The sequence below is a fragment of the Schistocerca serialis genome, chromosome 4, assembly GCF_023864345.2.
Source record: "Schistocerca serialis cubense isolate TAMUIC-IGC-003099 chromosome 4, iqSchSeri2.2, whole genome shotgun sequence".
Taxonomy (NCBI): domain Eukaryota; kingdom Metazoa; phylum Arthropoda; class Insecta; order Orthoptera; family Acrididae; genus Schistocerca; species Schistocerca serialis.
Window position 1 is genome coordinate 16,035,611 of NC_064641.1, and position 22,580 is coordinate 16,058,190.

Below are 22,580 nucleotides of genomic sequence, written 5' to 3' on the forward strand. Positions count from 1 at the left end.
CCACTGGCAAGGTGAGTTTTTGTACCAGCATAATAAATAAACTGGGTGACATCCGTCCCTCAATGTGTGTAGGAAATATGGTTGGGTGACCTTGAAAAGTAGTTGAAACTAGGTGTCTTCCCTATATGATGGTTGTACTCCCGCTAATTGTTTAAATAAAAACTTATGTCCAGAGCATAATGAGAGCATGTAATACAGCTACTAAAACATGGACCACCTGTATCTCAGCCTCTTGTGGCGGTAACACGACACTAATGCTGTGGGTAGCTAATAAATTTAAAGAAATTTAATCAAAGTTAAATTTATAAAAAATTATATTTGAATTGAATGAGTAGTCTCCAGTGGGGCGACACCATATTAACTTGCCTCAGCTGCAGGAGTAAGCTCTTATAGCAAAATTCACGGCCTTTTTCCAAGAGGATGGCGAAAACACTTGATGGTGGTACTTGTTCTAATTGTTTAAATAAAGATTCATGTGCAGTTCCTAGGAAGAAGCGACTTAGGTTAGTGGAGGTAACCCAAGTGCCCTAACTTTCCCACCATTTTCTTAGGTTAGTAGAGGCAGCCCAACTGACCTATCTTCCTGCCGAAAGCTGCCATTTTCGATAACAGTACTTGCATCATCAGCTGACGTCATGTGGCATTGCATACTTGCTTCACGGTCGCCATATTGGATAATGGTACTTCAGGGTGACGCCGCCCCTGGGGTAATGACGCCCTTCCGCCGTCTTGGATAATGACACTTTGGGGTAGAAACCGCCTTGCCCCACTACTGACGTCTCCCGCTGCGCCTCTGCTGGGTTCATGACCATATGAGTTGGACACCAGGCGATTGGAAAACCGTGACCTGGTCAGATGAGTGCCGATTTCACTAGTAGTTAATGGTAGGTTTTGAGTGACATAGACCACACGAAGCCATGGATGAAGTTGTTGACAAGGCACTGTGTAAGCTGCTGGTGGCTCCATAACGGTGTGGGCTGTGTTTACATGTAAAGTACTGGTTCCTCTGGTACAACTGAATCAATCTTTGATAGGAAATGATTATGTTCGGCTACTTGGAGATCAGTTGCAGCCATTTATGGACTTTATGTTTCCAAACGATAATGGAATATTTATAGATCACAGATTCCTTCTCGTTGGGCCACAACTGTTCGCCATTTGCTTGAAGAACATTCTGGACAACTCGAGCAAATGATTCAGCCACCCAGATCAAAAAATTTCAAATGTGTGTGATATCTTATTGGACTAAACTGCTAAGGTCATCAGTCTCTGAACTTACACACTACTTAACCTAAATTATCCTAAGGACAAACACACACACCCTTGCCCGAGGGAGGACTCGAACCTCCGCGCTGGACCAGCCGCACAGTCCATGACCACAGCGCCTGGGATCGCTCGGCTAATCCCACGCGGCCCACCCAGGTCGCCCGACATGAATTCCATCGAACATTTATAGGACACAATCGAGAGGTCAGTTCGTGCACAAAATCCGGCGAAGTCAACATTTTTACAATTATGGACGGCTACGGAGGTAGCATGGCTCAGCTGGACTTGTTGAGTCCATGCCACGTCTAGTTCTTGCAACATGCTGGGCAGAAAGAGGTCCGACACCATGTTAGGAGGTATCTTATGACCTTTGTCACCTCAGTGTAAACACCCTGTGACCACCCCAGGGTGTTCACTTCCTGCCAACTTGTATGTTGGTGAATACAACAATATAGAAATTTACGTTAAAAACACAAAAACAGATAACTTGAAGTGGTATATCAAGACAAGTGACCACATTTCACGCTGCGCTTGATAAATTGATGGATTAAGAGTGGCATATTATAATTGTGAGAACTCACTCTTGCCTGTAAGGGGCGAGGGAATGTAAGAACAGGAAACAGAAACAAACTATGAATAATAATTGCGAAAACAGTCGATAAATGGTTCAAATGGCTCTGAGCACTATGGGACTTAACATCTGGGGTCATCAGTCCCCTAGAACTTAGAACTACTTAAACCTAACTAACCGAAGGACATCACACACATCCATGCCCGAGGCAGGATTCGAACCTGCGACCGTAGTAGTTGCGCGGTTCCGGCCGGACTGAGCGCCTGAACCGCTAGACCACCGCGGCCGGCTACAGTCGATAAGTCCTACACAAAATCAGTATCAAGAAACGAACAAAACCAGTGGACATTATAAATGAGGACCGATTGGTTCAAAAACAGGCAGCTTGTTTTGTAATATCCCGAAACAGCGGGAAGAGCGTCCTGGATATGATGAGCTAGGCCGGCAGTCATTAAAACACAAGCTTTTTACAGAAACTATATCTACATCCTTTTCTACGCAAATACTCAGAAAGCCACCGTACGGTGCTAGGGGGAGGGTACCCTGTCCCACTGCTAATCATTTCCTTTCCTGTTCCACTCGTAAATAGAGCGAGGGAAAAACGACTGTCTGTATGCCTTCATATGAGCCCTAATTTCTCGTATCTATCTTCGTAGTCCATCATCAGCAACTTTTGAATTTCGTTAATAAACCATGGTGGAAGTTTCCCATCCTTTATCCACTTACTAGGCACGTAACTCCCGAGACCAGGATTTACAATCTGCTTGAACTTTCCTCATAATTCCTCTACGTCGCTCTTGCTGCAACTAAGTGACATCAGTTCAGCCTCTAAGTGAGATGCTAAGAACATCTTATCTGCTCTATATAGCAGAAACGCTCTCCTAGCCGTCTTGACTGTTTTATTAACTTTTGTAGCCATAGCTGCTAAAATGGCATCATGAACGCTATCCCTGTTTCTATCCTGTAACCTCCCCAGAGAAATTTGAAAGACAATATTTAAATGTTAACGAGAATAGAACCTAGTGTAACCTCCCAGCAAATAAAATAATTTATTGACAATGACAATTAAATGAGAACTAGCAATCTGAACCAAGTGTAAGCTGCCCACAAAAATGTAAGACAATTCAATGATAATGAAATCTCAGTGACAATGAAAACGCAAATAGACCGAAATGTCGATCTTAGGCCCTGCGCAACTTTGAATTTAAGTGAAACTTTTCTTTAAGGAAATGCATGGGAGACTTTCTTTCAATTCAAATGATGGTTTTCTTAAAAATGCTTGGTTTGAAAACAAAATTATTATTGGGGCGATTCTTGAACAAATTAATTACAGTTAAGATGCATTACATTATCAGATGAGCGCAATGCTGCTTCATTACCTTATTTAAAAAATATACCTTTTCCTGAATCTTGACCAGAGGGCCATGTCGACGCCCTCCGACTCCTCACACACAACTCCGACTGTCTCTTGCGCGCTACTAGCATTGACTGAGTGCAACTAGCAACTACTACTACTGACTCCCTACATGCAACAGAACTCTCGCGCGGTCAAGCGCAGACTAGCAACGATAAATAACTCTCTGGTCAGAGATTCTGTCATGCCTCGCCATCGCTGCTACATAACATACGTGTTTCAATCCTCATCAACTTTTTCCTCCGAAAGCGGAAATATTTTGTTGATTGCGTAGGGAAAAATGACTATCTACATCCACGTGACTACTCTCTACTTCACATTGAAGTGCCTGGCAGGGGGCGTAATAAAATACGAGAAAAATAAGAGAAAAATGAGATCGCTCAGAAAGATTTAGTTCTTCATTTTTCCCACGTTGTATTCGAGAGAGGAACGGTCGAGAAATAGTCTGGAAGAGGCTTTGTGAACTGTAGAGCAGTTCCGTAGACGCAGATGTAGCCCTCCGTATGTCTTGCAGACTACGTGGCCATTGAAGTTAAAGGCATACATAATAACACGCATTACCATAAAAATGGGTTGCCGAAAAATGAAATTGATTTTGTGAATAAAGAAGTAGATAGTGTCGGAATTTCCATGCGGATTTTCGCGGATGATGCTGTAGTATACAGAGAAGTTGCAGCATTAGAAAATTGTAGCGAAATGCAGGAAGATCTGCAGCGGACAGGCACTTGGTGCATGGAGTGGCAACTGTCCCTTAACATAGACAAATGTAATGTATTGCGAATACATATAAAGAAGGATCCTTTATTGTATGATTATATGATAGTGGAACAAACACTGGTAGCAGTTACTTCCGTAAAATATCTGGGAGTATGCGTGCGGAGCGATTTGAAGTGGAATGATCATATAAAATTAATTGTTGGTAAGTCGGGTACCAGGTTGAGATTCATTGGGAGAGTGCTTAGAAAATGTAGTCCATCAACAAAGGAGGTGGCTTACTCGTTCGACCTATACTTGAGTATTGCAGATCGGTTTGACGGAGGAGATAGAGAAGATCCAAAGAAGAGCGGCGCGTTTCGTCACAGGGATATTTGGTAAGCGTGATAGCGTTACGGAGATGTTAAGCAAACTCAAGTGGCAGACTCTGCAAGAGAGGCGCTCTGCATCGCGGTGTAGCTTGCTCGCCAGGTTTCGAGAGGGTGCGTTTCTGGATGAGGTATCGAATATATTGCTTCCCCCTACTTATACCTCCCGAGGAGATCACTAATGTAAAATTAGAGAGATTAGAGCGCGCACGGAGGCTTTCCGGCAGTCGTTCTTCCCGCGAACCATACGCGACTGGAACAGGAAAGGGAGGTAATGACAGTGGCACGTAAAGTGCCCTCCGCCACACACCGTTGGGTGGCTTGCGGAGTATAAATGTAGATGTAGATGTAGATGAAGTCTTAGTTGCAACGTAGGTGGTACAGTGGTTTGCTTTTTCAAAGCAACCATCCCAGCATTTGCCTTAGGAGTTTTAGAGAAACCGCAGAAAACTTAAAATCCTAACCTTCGTTCATCCATAGTTGAAATGGAAGACAGTGGGACGTCAGCTGTTATAAATTTATATTAAAAATGAAGAAATTGCTCCAGCTGTATTTAAGGAATCGATTTATTTTGGCAACTAGTTACAACGTTGAAACTAGTTGCCAAAATAAAATCGACACCTTAAATACAGCTGGAGCAATTTCTTCATTTTTAATATACAGTCTTAACAGCTGTATTTGACCATGGTCCTCCAATACTCGAAGAAGAAAGGAAGATCTGGGTTTAACATCTCGTCGACGGTGAGGCCATTAGAGACGGACGGCATGTTCAGATTGAGAACAGGTGGGGAAGGGAATTATGGTATTCACCACTATTAAATCTCTGCGTCGAGCAACAGCGCGCTCCATTACGCGCGGGCAAAAAATGCATCGTCGGCCGCACTTGTCCTTGCACCGCCCCCTACTAACATCACAGGTCGGCTTCGTGTGAGCGCGCGCGATTGGTCACCCATAACACTCAGCGATTGGCCGCCCACACTGTACCGCGACCCCAGCCGCCGGCTCGGTTAACTATGGAGCAAAGACCTTGTAAAAAATAACTAGACTCACTGATGGCGCTGCAGTCGCGGGATAATTTGAACCTTCGGCTGGACGCCATTGTAGTGGTTGTAGTCTGATGTGTTGTGTAGTATTGTTCATGAAGATGGTTCAAATGGCTCTGAGCACTATGGGACTCAACTCCTGTGGTCATCAGTCCCCTAGAACTTAGAACTACTTAAACCTAACTAACCTAAGGACATCACACACATCCATGCCCGAGGCAGGATTCGAACCTGCGACCATAGTGGTCACGCGGTTCCAAACTGTACCGTCTACAACCGCTTGACCACTCCGGCCAGCGACTGTTCATGAAAACCCTGATTCAACGTTGTATATTTGTTGGGGCGTACATACAGTATTTGTTACTCGTAATTCTACTGTCTGTACGTTCCAATCAAAAGAAGTACAATGGTGAAGAGTTGTGCAGCGATTAATTGTACGAATAAATTCGAGAAAGGTACGAATATTACATTTCACCGATATGTGAATATTTTAAGTTGTTTTGTATGTCAGTGCACTTAATAAATGATTTTGTAACATGGTATTAGCATAATGTCTGTGCATCTATTTGCAGGTTTCCTTTCTCAAAACCACAGCTGTTACAAAAATGGTTACACGCTGTCAGAAGGCTAGATTTCCGACCGATAGAATACCATTTTATATGTTCTGATCATTTTGAAGAAAGTTGGCTGATCGGTAGTGTTTTCATGGTCTAGATTAGGTTGAAACTTGATAATTTGGTCGTGAGTTGCCAAAGCACTATGCCATAAATAACGCACTTCTCGTCATAAAATCTAAAGCAAGGCAGAATCAGAAAATATCTATTAATGTAGTGGGCAAATCTTAGAGTATTTTGATGCATTTTGCGTACATCTATCTTAAATGAACTACGAAAACTGCTAGGGGTCCAGTACATAACTTTTAGCTACGGCAGATTCCATGTAGTACGTAAGATAAATTCTTAAACAGTGACTAGTTGCTGTTTGTTCATAAATTAAGAAGTATATTGTAGTAACGTATTTAAATGAGGCATTATGTTTGTGACCTAACTCAAGGGAAGGCATTTTATAACCAAAAGCGATGTATAAGCATTCGAACTCCGCGTGTCACTTTACCACTCTAATGGCCGCCGCCCAGCTATTCAATTTGTCCGCTCTTCACAGTCGACTACTTGTGCGGTTGTGGGGGCCTGCTATGGAGCCTCATTTAATGCAGCAACTGACGTCTTCAAGTGAGTTCTCACCGCGCTGTGTTCTACTCTACAACTTTGAAGTGCTACGCTGCAGTGGACCTGCTGTTCGATACTGATTTGGCTGCACTCTGGACTTGGAATCGGAATGCTATACTGGAAGTTGGACTCGAATGTTCACTAGGCTTAGTACGTCGACGGGATTCTGATTTCCGCTGGAAGTCTGCTTTTCACTTGCACTCCCCGGACATTGGTATAACCGCCATCGTTTTATGTAATTTTCCATGAAGTGTTCATCTACAACTTGGCGCCCAGTAACACAGTTATTTGCATCAGTGCAGTGTCAATAAGTCGAGAATGGTGATATATTTATCGTGTTATTCCTAGTTATAACACAATAAAATGGCGGTGGGCTAGGACCCACCTACACTGGAAGTTCTACTCACGCAACTTACTCATCAGCAGAACGAGAACCAACAGCATCTAATGAAAACGTCCTTGCAGACAAACAAAAACTACAAGAAGCGAAATGTAATGTGAGGAGGGCTATGCGAGCGGCGTTCAATGAATTCGAAAGTAAACTTCTATGCACTGACTTGGCAGAAAATCCTAAGAAATTTTGGTCTTATGTCAAAGCGGCAGGTGGATCAAAACAAAATGTCCAGACACTCTGTGATCAAAATGGTACTGAAACGGAGGACGACAGACTAAAGGCCGAAATACTAAATGTCTTTTTCCAAAGCTGTTTCACAGAGGAAGGCTGCATTGTAGTTCCTTCTCTAGATTGACGCACAGATGACAAAATGGTATACATCGAAATAGATGACAGAGGGATAAAAAAACAATTAAAATCGCTCAAAAGAGGAAAGGCCGCTGGACCTGATGGGATACCAGTTCGATTTTACACAGACTACGCGAAGGAACTTGCCCCTCTTATTGCAGTGGTGTACCGTAGATCTCTAGAAGAGCGTAGCGTTCCAAAACATTGGAAAAGGGCACAGGTCATCCCCGTTTTCAAGAAGGGACGTCGAACAGATGTGCGGAACTATTGAAAGGTGGTTACACTGAGTCACAGCGCCAGAGATTGCGACAAAGATTATTATTCCGCCGCCTCCACTAGTCGCAGTAGTAGTTCAGAGGGTGTCGAGGGCAACTGTTGTTCTGTTGGGATGAGAGGGTAGACGATCTGAGTGTTGTACTGTTTGGTTGGTGTAATGTATAGATGGAACAAGATGCAATTGTCAGAATATATTTGAGAAAGGAGATGGGCTTTTGATTTATGATGCTGGTGTAATGGAATATTTTCGTCAATATGTAATGAGGTAGAAAGGTGTTATAGTTTTCTTTAAGAACAATCCCTCTTGCTCACAGTCAACAAAGCATCTGGCTCGTGTTCCTTTATTAGACTTGTAATTCTGGTTTCTATGTGCAATTATAGTATTTCTAGTTTTTCAATTAATTTATTGTAAATGGTGTTTAAAATATTTTGTCGTATTGAGAAAGAACAGAGCCAGATACATGTACGTTGAGTCACACTACCACACACAGAACAGTTACACTTGTGCTTTGTTGTTTCGTTGCTTTTATAGTTGCAGGGGACTTAATTAATCAATTGTGTTAATGGAAATTCCTTGTCATTCTTTATTTTTATTTTATGCAGTCAGATTGCGTGCTAATACTAGTCAGGTCCAACCGGTTACGAGACTTAGTAACCGGTCATACAGCTAGCAAAATTATTGCGTTTATTCATTAATATTAGTCTTTTCTTTTTAGTTAAGCCCCCATGAACGTGGCGACCGCTGCTTCGGATCGTCCCTTGGAATTCTTTTCATAGTAAAAATAGTAGACAGTAGTATTGTTGTAGTCTATATTGCAAGTGTAGAATTTGTAACTGAACATTTATAGTTGTCTTGTCATTCTTCCAATGGTATTTTTGTAGATTTTAATCTTTGATGTGTCGTATAAAGGTTTGACAATTTTGTGCAATTGTGAAGGTTTTAATTGTTCGTTAATCGTGTTTGTCAAGAAGCATTTCGTGTGAATGGTATTGTTGGTGATAAAGTGTTATATTGTGTGTAATTTTCGTATACTGACGAGTTTTGTATGTTTTGTAAATGATTACGCAATCGATGAAAAAGGTAAGAATGATGGATAGTCAGAATAACGAATTTGTTAACATGGCGAACTCGCCAACACAGGAGAACAGTTTGGTGAATAATAAAGTAGAAACCAATTTAATAAGCCGGGAAAATAGTCCGGAACCAGTTCAAATTTTTTCACAATTTTTTCAGAATACGAGATTAACGTTAGAAGATTCTGGAATAGTATCGAACACAGATAGTTTTACGGCTATGACGAAGGAAGTTAGTTTTATGGTAAATGTTAGGGGCGAAAAGAATTTCGAACCACTTAATATGGAGCAGTTGATGAGTGCAATATTAAATTTGGGATCACAAATTGGAACAATTAAAACTGATATGGGAACAATGAAAACACAGTTAGGATCTGAATTTAAAACAGAGATGGGAACAATGGCAACACGGTTAGACTCACGAATAGGGACATGTTTTGAAAACATGAAAGATGAATTAAAGAAAGAAATTAGAGAAGAAGTACAACCGATTTTGAATGCTCACAATAACAGATTAACTTCAATAGAAATTAGACAAAAGGAACAGGATAGAGAACAGGAAGAAAGAGATCGCGTGATAGTACAAAAATTTTCAGAGTTAAATTTACAGCGTACACACGATACGGAAGAAATATCTGAAACAATCGAGGAATCCGTACAAAATGACAAAATAAATAACCTAAAACAACAATATGAACAGTTAACTACTAAATGTGTCAATACTGAAACCCGAGTCGCGACACTTACGGAAGACGTAAATAAACAGAAAGAACAAATAGGTGACTTAACGGAAAAGGTTGAGGAGATTTCAGATAAATTGACAAATCTTAGTTTAAATGGGAACAGAGATTCAGATGATACAGCTCCATTGCCATTTGCAGGAACAGAAGAGTACGAGAATATAAATAAACATGTTGAAAATCAGGGCAAATTTAATGAACGCGTTAAAAGGGAATTTGAGGCTTTACGAAAGCAAGTTACACAAATTGAAAGCGAAATCGTAGGAAAAGACAGTAAAAGAAATTTAGAATCGCCGATAGCGGGGGGTTTTGAAGAAAGTAATTTATTTCATTTACGAGATGCAACAAGAGAGCGCCATGCTCGCGAACTTGACAATAATCGACATTCCGACTGGGACAGACGCGGTAGGTCTTTGTCGCCACGAGGCGAAAACTTCGACTATAAACACTTTTTAACTGTTCGGAAATTTAAGTTCTTTCGCAATTCTAATAATGACATACATCCATGCGCATGGTTAGATCAATTTATGTACGCACTTCCGCCAAATTGGCCACTGAGTCACAAACTGGAATTTATGTGTGGATATTTAGAAAACGAACCGGCGACGCGCATGCGCGCACTTATTAGAGATTTTAATAATTTAAATGATTTTTATCATGCATTTCTATCGGCATATTGGTCAGAAAACACGGAAGACAGAGTCAAACATAGTCTTATTATGCAGTGTAATTTTAAACAGTCTGAGTTCCGCACGCCGGCAGAATACTTTGAAGACGTGATTCAAAAGAATCAATTCCTTTCCAATCCTAATAGCCCGACTGAACTGTTTAACTAAGCTGCCACAATCGATAAGATACATTGTTTTAGCCGGAAGATGTAAAGACGACATTGAAACTTTTAAGACTTTGCTGCAAGAACTTGAGTATGACGACGACGATGTAACTTCTTGTAATTTTTTCAGTAACGGTAACCACAATAGATTTTCAGAGAAAAGCGATAATGATCGGAACGGACGTTATAACGTTAATTTCGGAAATGAGAGACGAAACAGACAGGACAATAAATACCAGCCTTATGACAATAACAGACGTTCTAACAGAAATTACACAGACAATTATAATAACAGAAATTCTTACCGGAATGATCAATCATACAGAAACAGTAATCGGTATCATCAAGACAGAAACTATTCATACAATAATGGGAATTCCTACTACAGGAATAACCAGGGTAGTAGCCCTAACAAGAATTTCAGAAGTGACAGTCGAAATTACACATGAAGTAGTCATGCAGATAGCCATGAAAATAGAAAGTTTAATAACAGACACAGCCAAGAATTTACATCTAACAGACAGGAAGGACCTAATTGGCATCCTCCACGTGACAGAAATTCAGAGAGACAAGTGCAAATCGTAGAAAATGATCCGTGAAGTGACGCGAATAATCAAAGACGTGACACAAACAATCGACAATGACTTGTAGCTTCGGCTTCTGGCAGCAATACAGACGGTTCAGAAAGTAATGACACTACGACTTTACACTACGTGCGCTTGGAAGACATTAGAGATATTTTGCTAGACGAAAAGGAAAACAATGCAGACACATTTTTACATTCTGTTATTGAAGTATGTGTGAGTAAGAATAAGTTCACTGCGGTTTTAGATTCTGGGAGCCCACTGAATTTTATTAGTGAATTAGGTTTTCGTATATGTGTAAGAACTATTGCTTATCCTGTGTTACCTGTTTCTAAAACCACAATTCGAGGAGCTATTTCTGGAAAAAGTGTGGAAGTCAAACAACAGACCAACTTAAATTTCATTTGTCAAGGATATGAATTTTCTGCTAATTTTATTATTGTTCCATTACTCAATACACAAATTATATTAGGTATGGAGTTTCTTAACACATATAAAGCAATTTCAAACTTTAAGGAAGGAAGTGTGAACTTGAATGTTGCCGGAATGCCGAGGTGTTTGAAATTTTTCGAGTGAGTAACGAAATCTGAATCAGACACAAATTGTTTAAGGTTTCTTACTTCTGATGTTTTCGCTGAGTATTATGACGACAATGTGTTCATTCATGACAACGACAGTAGATACAGAGACGCGATGGATGATATGATTAATAGTGAAGAATTAATTAATGAAAAGGTTAACAAAGCTGAAGTGACAGATGACGTTGCAAGAGAAAAATTACACCACATTTTGACTTCACATACTACAGTATTTAGTCATCACACAGGAACTATACAAGGCTTACAATATTTATTTAAAGTAAAAGAACACACACACCATTTCGGGGAAAAACATACGCTATTCCTGTGGCTTATAGAGACAAGGTTAAGAAATAACTTCAATCCATGTTAGATCAAGGCATTATTGAGCCAGCTGTCAGTCCTTATACCAGCCCATTACATGTCGTTCTTAAAAAGGATGGGTCAATTCGTTTGGTTCTGGATTCCAGACTGATAAATAATATCATCATTCCTGAAACTGACGGTCCACAAAATTTAGATGAACTTCTTCAACATTTCCGTGGAATTAAAGTTTTATCCACAATTGATCTCCGTGCAAGTTTTTGGCAAATTGAACTCCACCCTGATTGTTGAAAATACAGCGCCTTTTTAGCCTTTGGTAACTGTTATCAATTTCGGAAATTACCATTTGGACTTACTGTATCTTCAGCAGCATTCATTCTTGGTTTAAATGAAATTTTACCTGTTTATCTTCGTAACAGTATTACTTCATATGTTGACGATATTCTTATTGCTAAACGTTCTTGGAGTGAGCACAACAAAATTTTGGATTCGTATTTTTGCAAGAGTTGGCATTACAGTGAACTTGGGAAAATCTGAATTTGGTCGTTCTCAGGTGAAATTTCTTGGTCACATTATTTCAACAGAAGGTATCTTCCTGATCCAGAGATACGAGACGTTATTCGTAATTATGCTGTTCCTACTACTAAACGTGATGTTTGTAATTTCCTTGGTGTCTGTAAGTTTCTTAGATGCTTTGTTAGATTGGACAATTTGGCCACACCTCGTTTATGTGAACTTTCTGGAAAGAATTCTAATTGGTGTTGGGATGAGGAAGCTCAATTAGAATTTTGTTTGGCGATGGACTCATCATACAAAGGCCTAGGTGCGCACTTATTTCAAGAGATAGAAGAAAACAACGTTGTAGTACAGAAAACTATTGCATTTGGAAGTCGTGTTCTCTCTAAATCAGAAAAGAATTATTCGATCACAGAACATGAAGCTTTGCCTGTTGTTTGGGCTTTCACAAAATTTCGCATCTTTTTGTATGGCAGACATACTAAGGTTTACACCGATCATCGAGCTCTGGAATTTCTTATGTCAACTAAATTAACACATGGAAGATTATCACGAAGGGCACTGTATCTACAGGAATTTGATTTTAGTATTGTTTACATCCAGGGTTCTTCTAATATTATTGCTGATGCTTTATTACATGCACCTATGGGTTTGAAACAAAGTGCTGAGGAAGACTGCAAAGAAAACAATTATTGCTTGATGTATATTCAAGGTGTTGCGTTTGAAAATTTCATGTCGTCTTCGCTCCAGGACATCGCTAAGGAAGCAAAACAAGGATCCAATCTCGAAGGACATTAAGGAGAAGTGGAGGAGAAAGGGAAGCGTAGTGATTAGACAGTATTATTTAGTTCGTAATGATGTTCTTTCTAAAAGAAATTCGGTTGACAACTCTGTTTGGTTAGTTTGCATTTCTGATGAGAGGGTTAATAAATTGATTTGGTATACACATTTCAGCTATGCACACTTTGGTGCATGAAAATGCTTTCATAAATTACGAGAAAATTGCTACTTCAGTAATATGGAAAAACGTATTCGATTTGTTCTTGCTAAATGCAAATTATGTCAAAAGGCTAAGCCGCCAACTATTTCTCACAGAGCACTGTTGTTTCCTATCATTCTAGCGAGATTAAAGGAAATGGCTGCAGTCGATTTGTCCAGTCCAGTGGTTTGTTCTACTAATGGTTTTGCGTACATTATGGTAGTAGTGGAAATGACATCAAAATTTGTGTGTTTTACACCTTTACGCAAAGCAACAACTCCTTCAGTATCTAATGCTTTCATCAAACATTTTCTTAAAGAAGTGGGACATGTTGATAAAGTTATATCAGATAATGGATCACAGTTTCGCTCTAAAATTTGGCTTCATACTCTACGGCGTTGTAAGATTAAACCAATTTTCATTTCACTTTTGCACCCTCAATCTAACCCGTCAGGGAGATGGATGAAGGAAATTAATAAATTGTGTCGTCTTTATTGTCATCATAATCGCAGAACGTTGGATAAGTATTTTCATATTTTTCAAAACATTCTGAACGAACTCCGTAATGATTCAACTTCTTTACCGCCTATATTGATATTAAAAAAGAAAGCACCGACAAATCGTATTTCTGAAATATTTCCTTTTCCACCTACTCGGAAACAGCGGCATTCTGAAGTTGTCAACCTGGTACTACAAAATTTGCATCTGCGGTTGCTAGAAGAGAGAAATCAGCTAAATGTCCCGGTCGTTTCAAAACTTTGTCAGTTGGTCAAAAGTTATTAATTAAGTCTCATCATTTGTCTCACAAAGGAAAAGGCTTGTGTCGCAAATTTTTTCTGCCTTATAGCGGTCCATATATAGTTCGCAAAATTATTCATGATAACACTGTTGAAGTAGAAACTCAACAATCACGGCGCTCTAAGGCAATACATCATGTATCGAACGTTAAAATTTTTGTCGAATGACATACTTTTGAGAAAATTAACAGTTACACGTAAACATGCAGAGAACACATGGATACCGGGCCGTGTTCTAGCGGCAGCACAGACACAAAACGACAGTCAGTCCGCGCGCCGCAGAAGGGAACCGTTGACCGCAAACAATTACTTCCTACGTCACGACTACCTACAGCTAATCGATCGCTCAGTGCGAATGCACTGACAGCCGTAGACAAATACACAGTCTAATTACTCCGGTTAAATTCAGTATAAGGCTATAGTGACTTGATAACTTATGATATTAATGTTCAGTTTTCACAGGATACATTTGTATAAATCTTTAAGAATTACAGTAAATTCTCTGCGTGTCCGACATTAAGAAGACCTGCTATCGAGAAAATTTCAGGAAGAATGTAATTTCGAGGAAGAAAGTAATAAACTAAAAAGGTAACTATTAATTGAGTTTATTTTTCAGGTAACATAAGTCTACTTAAGTATGTACTTTAAACGTAATTCGCTGCTCGCGATTACCTGATTTATACTTTGTGTTAAATTTTATGCTCTATGAATTTACTTGTGCAGCGACATGCTTGCGTACATTTGCTGATTTTGACAATGTTTTATTAATGAACAGGGTTGTTACTTGTGTGTATTTTGCAACACAAGGCTGCTATTCTTATTCACTGATGTCATATATTTCATTATGTGCCCCCCCCCCCCCCCCCGAGGAACCATGGACCTTGCCTTTGGTGAGGAGGCTTGCGTGCCTCAGCGATACAGATAGCCGTACCATAGGTACAACCACAATGAGGGGTTTCTGTTGAGAGGCCAGACAAACGTGTGGTTCCTGCAGAGGGGCAGCAGCCTTTCCAGTAGTTGCAGGGGCAACAGTCTGGATGATTGACTGATATGGCCCTGTAACACTAACCAAAACAGCCTTGCTGTGCTGCTACTGCGAATGGCTGAAAACAAGGGAAAACTACAGCCGTAATTTTTCCTGAGGGCATGCAGCTTTACTGTATGATTAAACGATGATGGCGTCCTCTTGGGTAAAATATTCTTGAGGTAAAATAGTCGCCCATTCGGATCTCCGGGCGGGGACTACTCAAGAGGACGTCGTTATCAGAACAAAGAAAATTGGCATTCTACGGATCAGAGCGTGGAATGTCAAATCCCTTAATCGGGTAGGTAGGTTAGAAAATTTAAAAAGGGAAATGGATAGGTTAAAGTTAGATATAGTGGGAATTAGTGAAGTTCGGTGGCAGGAGGAACAAGACTTTTGGTCTGGTGATTACAGGGCTACAAATACAAAATCAAATAGGGGTAATGCAGGAGTAGGTTTAATAATGAATAAAAAAATTGGAGTGCGGGTTAGCTACTACAAACAGCATAGTGAAGGCATTATTGTGGCCAAGATAGACACAAAGCCCATGCCTACTACAGTGGTACAAGTTTATATGCCAACTAGCTGTGCAGATGATGAAGAAATAGATGAAATGTATGATATAAAATAAATTATTCAGGTAGTGAAGGGAGACGAAAATTTCATAGTCACGGGTGACTGGAATTCGACAGTAGGAAAAGGAAGAGAAGGAAACGTAGTAGGTGATAATGGATTGGGGCCAAGAAATGAAACAGGAAGCGGCCTGGTAGAATTTTGCACAGAGCATAACTTAATCATAGCTAACACTTCGTTGAAGAATCACGAAAGAAGGTTGTATACATGGAAGAGGCCTGGAGATACTAGAAGGTTTCAGATAGATTATATAATTGTAAGACAGAGTTTTAGGAACCAGATTTTAAATTGTTAGACATTTCCAGGGGCAGATGTGGACTCTGACCACAATTTATTGGTTGTTACCTGTGGATTAAAACTGAAGAAACTGCAAAAAGGTGGGAATTTATGGAGATGGACCTGGATAAACTGAAAGAATCAGAGGTTGTACCGAGTTTCAGGAAGAACAATTGACAGTAATGGGGGAAAGAAACACAGTAGAAGAAGGATGGGTAGCTTTGAGGAATGAAGTAGTGAAGGCAGCAGAGGATCGAGTAGGTAAAAAGACGAAGGCTAGTAGAAATCCTTGGGTAACAGAAGAGGTATTGAATTTAATTGATGAAAGGAGAAAATACAAAAATGCAGTAAGTGAAGCAGGCAAAAAGTAATACAAACGTCTCAAAAATGAGATTGACAGGAACTGCAAAATGGCTAAGCAGCGATGGCTAGAGGACAAATGTAAGGCTGTAGAGGCTTATCTCTCGAGGGGTAAGATAGATACTGCCTACAGTAAAATTAAAGAGCCTGTATCTAATATTTTCTGGGTCTCATGAACAAATAAAGCGAGTTGGGTCTCACACAATCGCTGTTCCCGAAGTCCATGTTGATTCCTACAGAGTAGATTCTGGGTTTCCAGAAATGACAGGATACCCGAGCAAAAACCATGTTCTAGAATTCTAAAACAGATCGATGTCAGAGATATGGGGGTATAGCCAAATGACGATCCTCTTCTGAAGTCACACGTGGTCGTCCCTGCACTGGTCTTTGGGACACAGTTTCGGTCTTTATAAACTGCCGCCACAACCGAGAAACAACAGAACGATTCACACTAAGTCATCGGGTCACATCATATTGCGACTGTCCTGCCTCCGTTCTCTCTGTGTTTCTCCACCGCAGAGAGTCTGGTAGGCATCTTCTCTGCGCCATACTGCACAGTCTGTGACTGTGTACACAGCGATTGTGGATGTGGGACTAGCCGGCGAACACTACCTCGTTTCACAGGTGCCCTGATGTCGTCACTGGCATTGTAAGAAAATGTAGGCCCTACAGCCGTCCTTGTGATCTTATTTATTGTGTGGCTAGCAGTTTCGGCGCATCAGCGCGCCACCTTCAGAGCTTAGTTGATGCTGAAGGTCTTATCAGCGTCAACTAAGTTCTGAGGGTGGCGCTGTGATGCGCTGGAACTGGTAGCTTGTAATGCCGGAAATGCATATCCTCCTATTTCCATCTATTGCAGGTCGTGTGGAGAACCAAAGTGTTTAGGATCTTTGGTAGTGTGAACTCTGCCGCGTGGAGCGAGGGCAGAGCAGGGGTCTGGCTGGAGTAGGGCGGTGGAGCAGGTGTGTTGTGACCCTCCTGCGAGTTGCCACACTTTCGGGGTTTGGCAGTATGTAATTCCACTCGACTTGCTATGACAGTTTCTGGCACGGTGTCGCAGACGGGAAACATTAGCTGGCACACATCAAGAGCCCGTTTCGCCTGGTGACCGTGTCGAGAAGAAGGCGCGCCAACATCCAGCTTCTCCAACAGCGACGACCGACAAATAGTGATTGTCGCCACCTCCTCGACCGACGACTTCAAACCTTCAATCAACCAACAAGGAAGACTGAAAGCACATAAAGTTTTAGAACTGTATGGCGGAACTCAGCTTTTCAAACTGTTCCATTTGCATCACTAAAATACAGCAACTTAGCATGAACCTTGGGTGCTCATTGTCCCAATTGCATTACCAAGCAGGGTCCCTTCCCTTTCGAAATGAACCCAAGTGTCGTTGAAATTCAAACGCCAGCATTAAAGTAATATCGTTCCATTTCACTGCTTTAATTTCAAAGTTCAGTTAAAGTATTCATAGCTGGCTACAATATTTAGATTACACGCACGAATTAAGAGTGCGAGTTTTGTTACCATATTTTAGCTTACCTGTGACTGCAGCTCAGCTTGGTACGTACTAAATTTTACTATTGTTAATTGTTCTGAATCATTTAATGCAAGTTCAAAGTTAAATCTCTTGTTTCTAAATTGCGTAGATTCAAGTAGCTTTTGAGATGATTGTTGAGGTAGCCCAAGACTAACCTTATTTTATTTTATTTCCTAGTGCTTCAGTAACAAAGTTCACTATTAATTTCAGTCACTAAATTAACTTTCAATTTTCCGGTTTTATTAATTCTTTTGCTAAATTAAGTCAGAGTGTAGCGAAGTTTATTATTCCTGACAAACATTCAGTTTTCACACAACACGTGTCAGCCTTCAGTTGCCACGCTTTTAGTGCTGATTATATGTGCATTAACTTTTCTTTTTCAGTTATAGTAGTTGTCCATAGGATTGCCGACGGTAATTTTCCCCAAATCTCAAATATCTAATTAACGCCAGTTAATTTTTAACGTAACGACCGCACATCGCTCTTTCTCAAAATTAATTTCCACCAATTTCATTTGAATTTTTCCTTTCATTTAGATGTAACCCTTTCCTCCCTCTTTACCGACTGATTAACTTCGGTGACGATTGCTTTTCCCAAATTACCATTAGGTACACGCGGTTTAATTTTTCACTGTCATTAAGGTCGATAAGTGAGGGGGAGGTTACAAGCTACACAGTTAATAAGATCATAAGGACGGCTGTAGGGGCTTCATTTTCTTATCATAGTGAACGGCCATGGAGACCAAGATCTCCAGTGAAAAGGACGGACATGCAAAAACCCATCAATGACATGGTTGTCCATCGACCGGAATGCCATCTTCTGAGCAGAATAAGATTGTGTGGGCATCTGGTTGACAGTTTGTATCATTATATTGAGAAATAGACGCGGGAGGGGGAATAACGGTTTGTCGCGTTAATTTTGGACACAAAAGTAAATTAAAAATATCTACCACAAGGACCACTCCTTGCTCCATTTCTCTTCAGCGTCTACGAAGCAGACGTTCCAAAAACAAAATCAAGGAAGTGATTCGTGAGTTTCTCCCGGCGTATTAGATAACCAAAATATCCACGGGTATGCTGCCAGTCTATAGTGTCCAACGGGCACAATATTTCGGCGATCATACATGTCGCCATCATCAGGTGAACTGACGGACTGAGCTCCTGTGAACGTGCCGGCACGGAGATCCGTACGCTATGGCTGCTCAGAGGGAACTGGGTTCGGTCGCAGCGGCGGCCGATTTAAATACCCTCCGCCCGCGGCGCGTTCCCTCCGCCGTCCGCACCCCGCCCCACGGTCGCGCGGTGGAACAGATAGCGACGGCGTCTGAGATGACGTCGGTGTGATGGCTCTGTCCGCCGTGGTCGTCACACCTATACGTTTGCTCGATTTACTCTTGATTAACCCGATCGCTGGTTCCCAAGCCTTGCTAAGATTATAGCCACAGTCACGGTTTATGAGGTCGTCATTGGTGCGAATTTCCATGGCCTCTCTAACAACGCTGTCCCAGTATCTCGACGTCTGTACCAGAATCCTCGTGCGGTCATACTCCATGGCGTGATTTTCTGACAAACAATGTTCAGCGACCGCCGACTTGCTCGGATACATCAGACGAGTGTGCCTCTGGTGCTCACGGCATCGATCCTCGATGGTACGCATCGTCTGACCAATATACGACTTGCCACATTGACACGGAATCTGGTACACGCCGGCCTTCCTCAAATCGAGGTCATCTTTGGCGCTCCCCACCAGTGCACGAGTTTTATTTGGAGGGCAAAACACAGTTCCGACCCGGTGTTTCTTCAGAATGCGGGCGATTCAAATGGACGCAGGAGTGGACTAGAGAAAAGAAGAAAATACTGCGCCGTGTATCATTCAAGAACAACAGGGATTTGACTTGCCACGCAGACCATGGTCAATGCTAAACAGGGTTAGAACTCAACATGGGAGATGTGTATATTTTTTACGGAAACTGCGTAAGTAGCCATGCCTTCTTGTGACTGCGGAGAACCACAGACCGTCGTCAGACACATCACAGAAGAATTCCCCACAAGATCACACGACGGCAAACTTCGTGCTGGCGACTCTAGAGTGGACAGTTTACATAAATGCTCTACATGTTTTAGATTTTACTAGGATACATTAGGATGTATATTCTATGAACTTACTTATTTTTTCAATGTGTCAAAAGCGATACGATAAATAAATAATGTCACAGAAAGTCATTCAGGTTCTCTCAAATTTGTATGATTAGCTAGGATGAGAATCTTGCGAGAAAAATCGGAAACGCGCTTACTGTCACCGTTACACATCTCGCGTTGTTATGATGAGAAAAGGACGAGAGAGATATGGGCGCTTAGGGAGGCATATAGACAGTCATTTCTGCCTCGCTCAATACGCAAATCGAAGAGGACTGGAAACTGTTTATGTTGCTACCAGGTATGTTGGCCATACGCTGTTAGTGGGTTACAGGCTATAGAGGCTGAGGAATATAAATATATTTTTGGAAATACGCGGAAAACTACAAATCAGATTAAAAAAGTTTGGAATGAAAGTTGTTCACACCCAGTGACACGATACTCGATCCCCTGCCCCCCTCCAGGAGGTGGGGGGGGGGGGGGAGGAGTCCAGTTTGAAATCGTGAAAAGGAACCCCAGTTTCTGTTGCGGATTCTCCAGGAAGAATACGCAGGCTGACTTTTGCATTAAAATATTTTACAGTCCGTTATAGATAGTGCTGTAATCGACAAAAATGGAATTGCATTAAAAACTATTTAAACACACATCAGATAAGGATCCCAGGAGTTAGAAAGGATGTTTTCCTAAAACCTTCAATAAGAAACCGGTTTTGTAGCAAAAAAGACTTGATTCTCCGAAACACAATTACTTGGTCCACATTTTTGGTGTAATTTCTTTCATATATGATCCTCGACTTCCTTTAGTTAACGCGGATTATTAGCTTACGAATAACGCCTATTATGCCTATTCATTTGGCGATTTGTTTCATCAGAGGAAAGTATCTGTGAAAGAAAATCTACATAGGCTGCTAGTTGTTATTGTATCCAAATGCAAATTTTCAAGCGGTTTTGAAAGCCGTCCCAATGTAGTTCTTATGCAACGATAAGTGATGCCAATCGATCTGTGCTCAAGCAGTATTTGCAGAACACTTATTTGCGAAATTCCTGAATATAGTGCGATTTGTACAGAAGTAAAGTATTTTTGCTATAAAAGCCGGTTTCACATTAAAGATTTGAAAATAATTGCATTTCTAACCACCTGGGACCATAATCTGATGTGTATTTCTTGAGATGTTACCACTTTTCAACGGCTTTTTACCCATTTTGACTTTAGTCAATTACAGCGCCATCTGTCACGTCACACCCTTGGAGGTGAGGCACGAGGGTCGAGTTTGGAGTCATTGGATGTCACTCTTCGAGACGAACAGCTTGTATTAGAACATTCTTCTTTTTAATCCTGACCGTGTGCAATTATGTAAACACGTAATGGAGGATGCTTTTGGTGTATTCTACGTGGGTAGACGTTCCACAGTACCTCCAATGTTTGCAGTTCGCCGTTGCCGATGTCTTTCCCCATCCCTGCAAAGAGACGTCTGTTCAAGGGAGTCGCACACAGACTGACTGCGACGGCTTGTGAAGCAAGAGACCGACGTTACGCGCCACTGAACTACTGTGATACTCCTTATCTGCTGGCGTCACCCACAGTAGGAAAATAACGCCATTGATAAAATACGTGTTTACCGGGTATAACAGTCACGAGTGGAAGAATGTGGGGTGTAACTAACTTCAGGGTGTTTCAAAAATGACCGGTATATTTGAAACGGCAATAAAAACTAAACGAGCAGCGATAGAAATACACCGTTTGTTACAATATGCTTGGGACAACAGTACATTTTCAGGCAGACAAACTTTCGAAATTACAGTAGTTACAATTTTCAACAACAGATGGCGCTGCGGACTGGGAAACTCTATAGTACGATATTTTCCACATATCCACCATGCGTAGCAATAATATGGCGTAGTCTCTGAATGAAATTACCCGAAACCTTTGACAACGTGTCTGACGGGATGGCTTCACATGCAGATGAGATGTACTGCTTCAGCTGTTCAATTGTTTCTGGATTCTGGCGGTACACCTGGTCTTTCAAGTGTCCCCACAGAAAGAAGTCACAGGGGTTCATGTCTGGTGAATAGGGAGGCCAATCCACGCCGCCTCCTGTATGTTTCGGATAGCCCAAAGCAATCACACGATCATCGAAATATTCATTCAGGAAATTAAAGACGTCGGCCGTGCGATGTGGCCGGGCACCATCTTGCATAAACCACGAGGTGTTCGCAGTGTCGTCTAAGGCAGTTTGTACCGCCACAAATTCACGAAGAATGTCCAGATAGCGTGATGCAGTAATCGTTTCGGATCTGAAAAATGGGCCAATGATTCCTTTGGAAGAAATGGCGGCCCAGACCAGTACTTTTTGAGGGTGCAGGGACGATGGGACTGCAACATGGGGCTTTTCGGTTCCCCATTTATTGACGAAACCGTCCAGGTAAAAATAAGCTTCGTCAGTAAACCAAATGCTGCCCACATGCCTATCGCCGTCATCAATCCTGTGCACTATATCGTTAGCGAATGTCTCTCGTGCAGCAATGGTAGCGGCGCTGAGGGGTTGCCGCGTTTGAATTTTGTATGGAT

At 41.3% G+C, this 22,580-nt stretch overlaps 1 protein-coding gene across 1 annotated transcript in view; it reads right to left on the minus strand.

Moving 5' to 3' along the window:
- The window catches only part of LOC126473669 (solute carrier family 22 member 7-like), a 241,284-nt gene extending 219,778 nt beyond the window's left edge, over positions 1-21,506 (minus strand). The window contains exon 1 of the mRNA XM_050100902.1: positions 21,426-21,506. Coding sequence (XP_049956859.1) covers positions 21,426-21,467 — 42 coding nt within the window. The 5' untranslated portion in view covers positions 21,468-21,506. The remainder of the gene's footprint in view (positions 1-21,425) is intronic.
- Between the last annotated feature and the right edge of the window lie 1,074 nt (positions 21,507-22,580).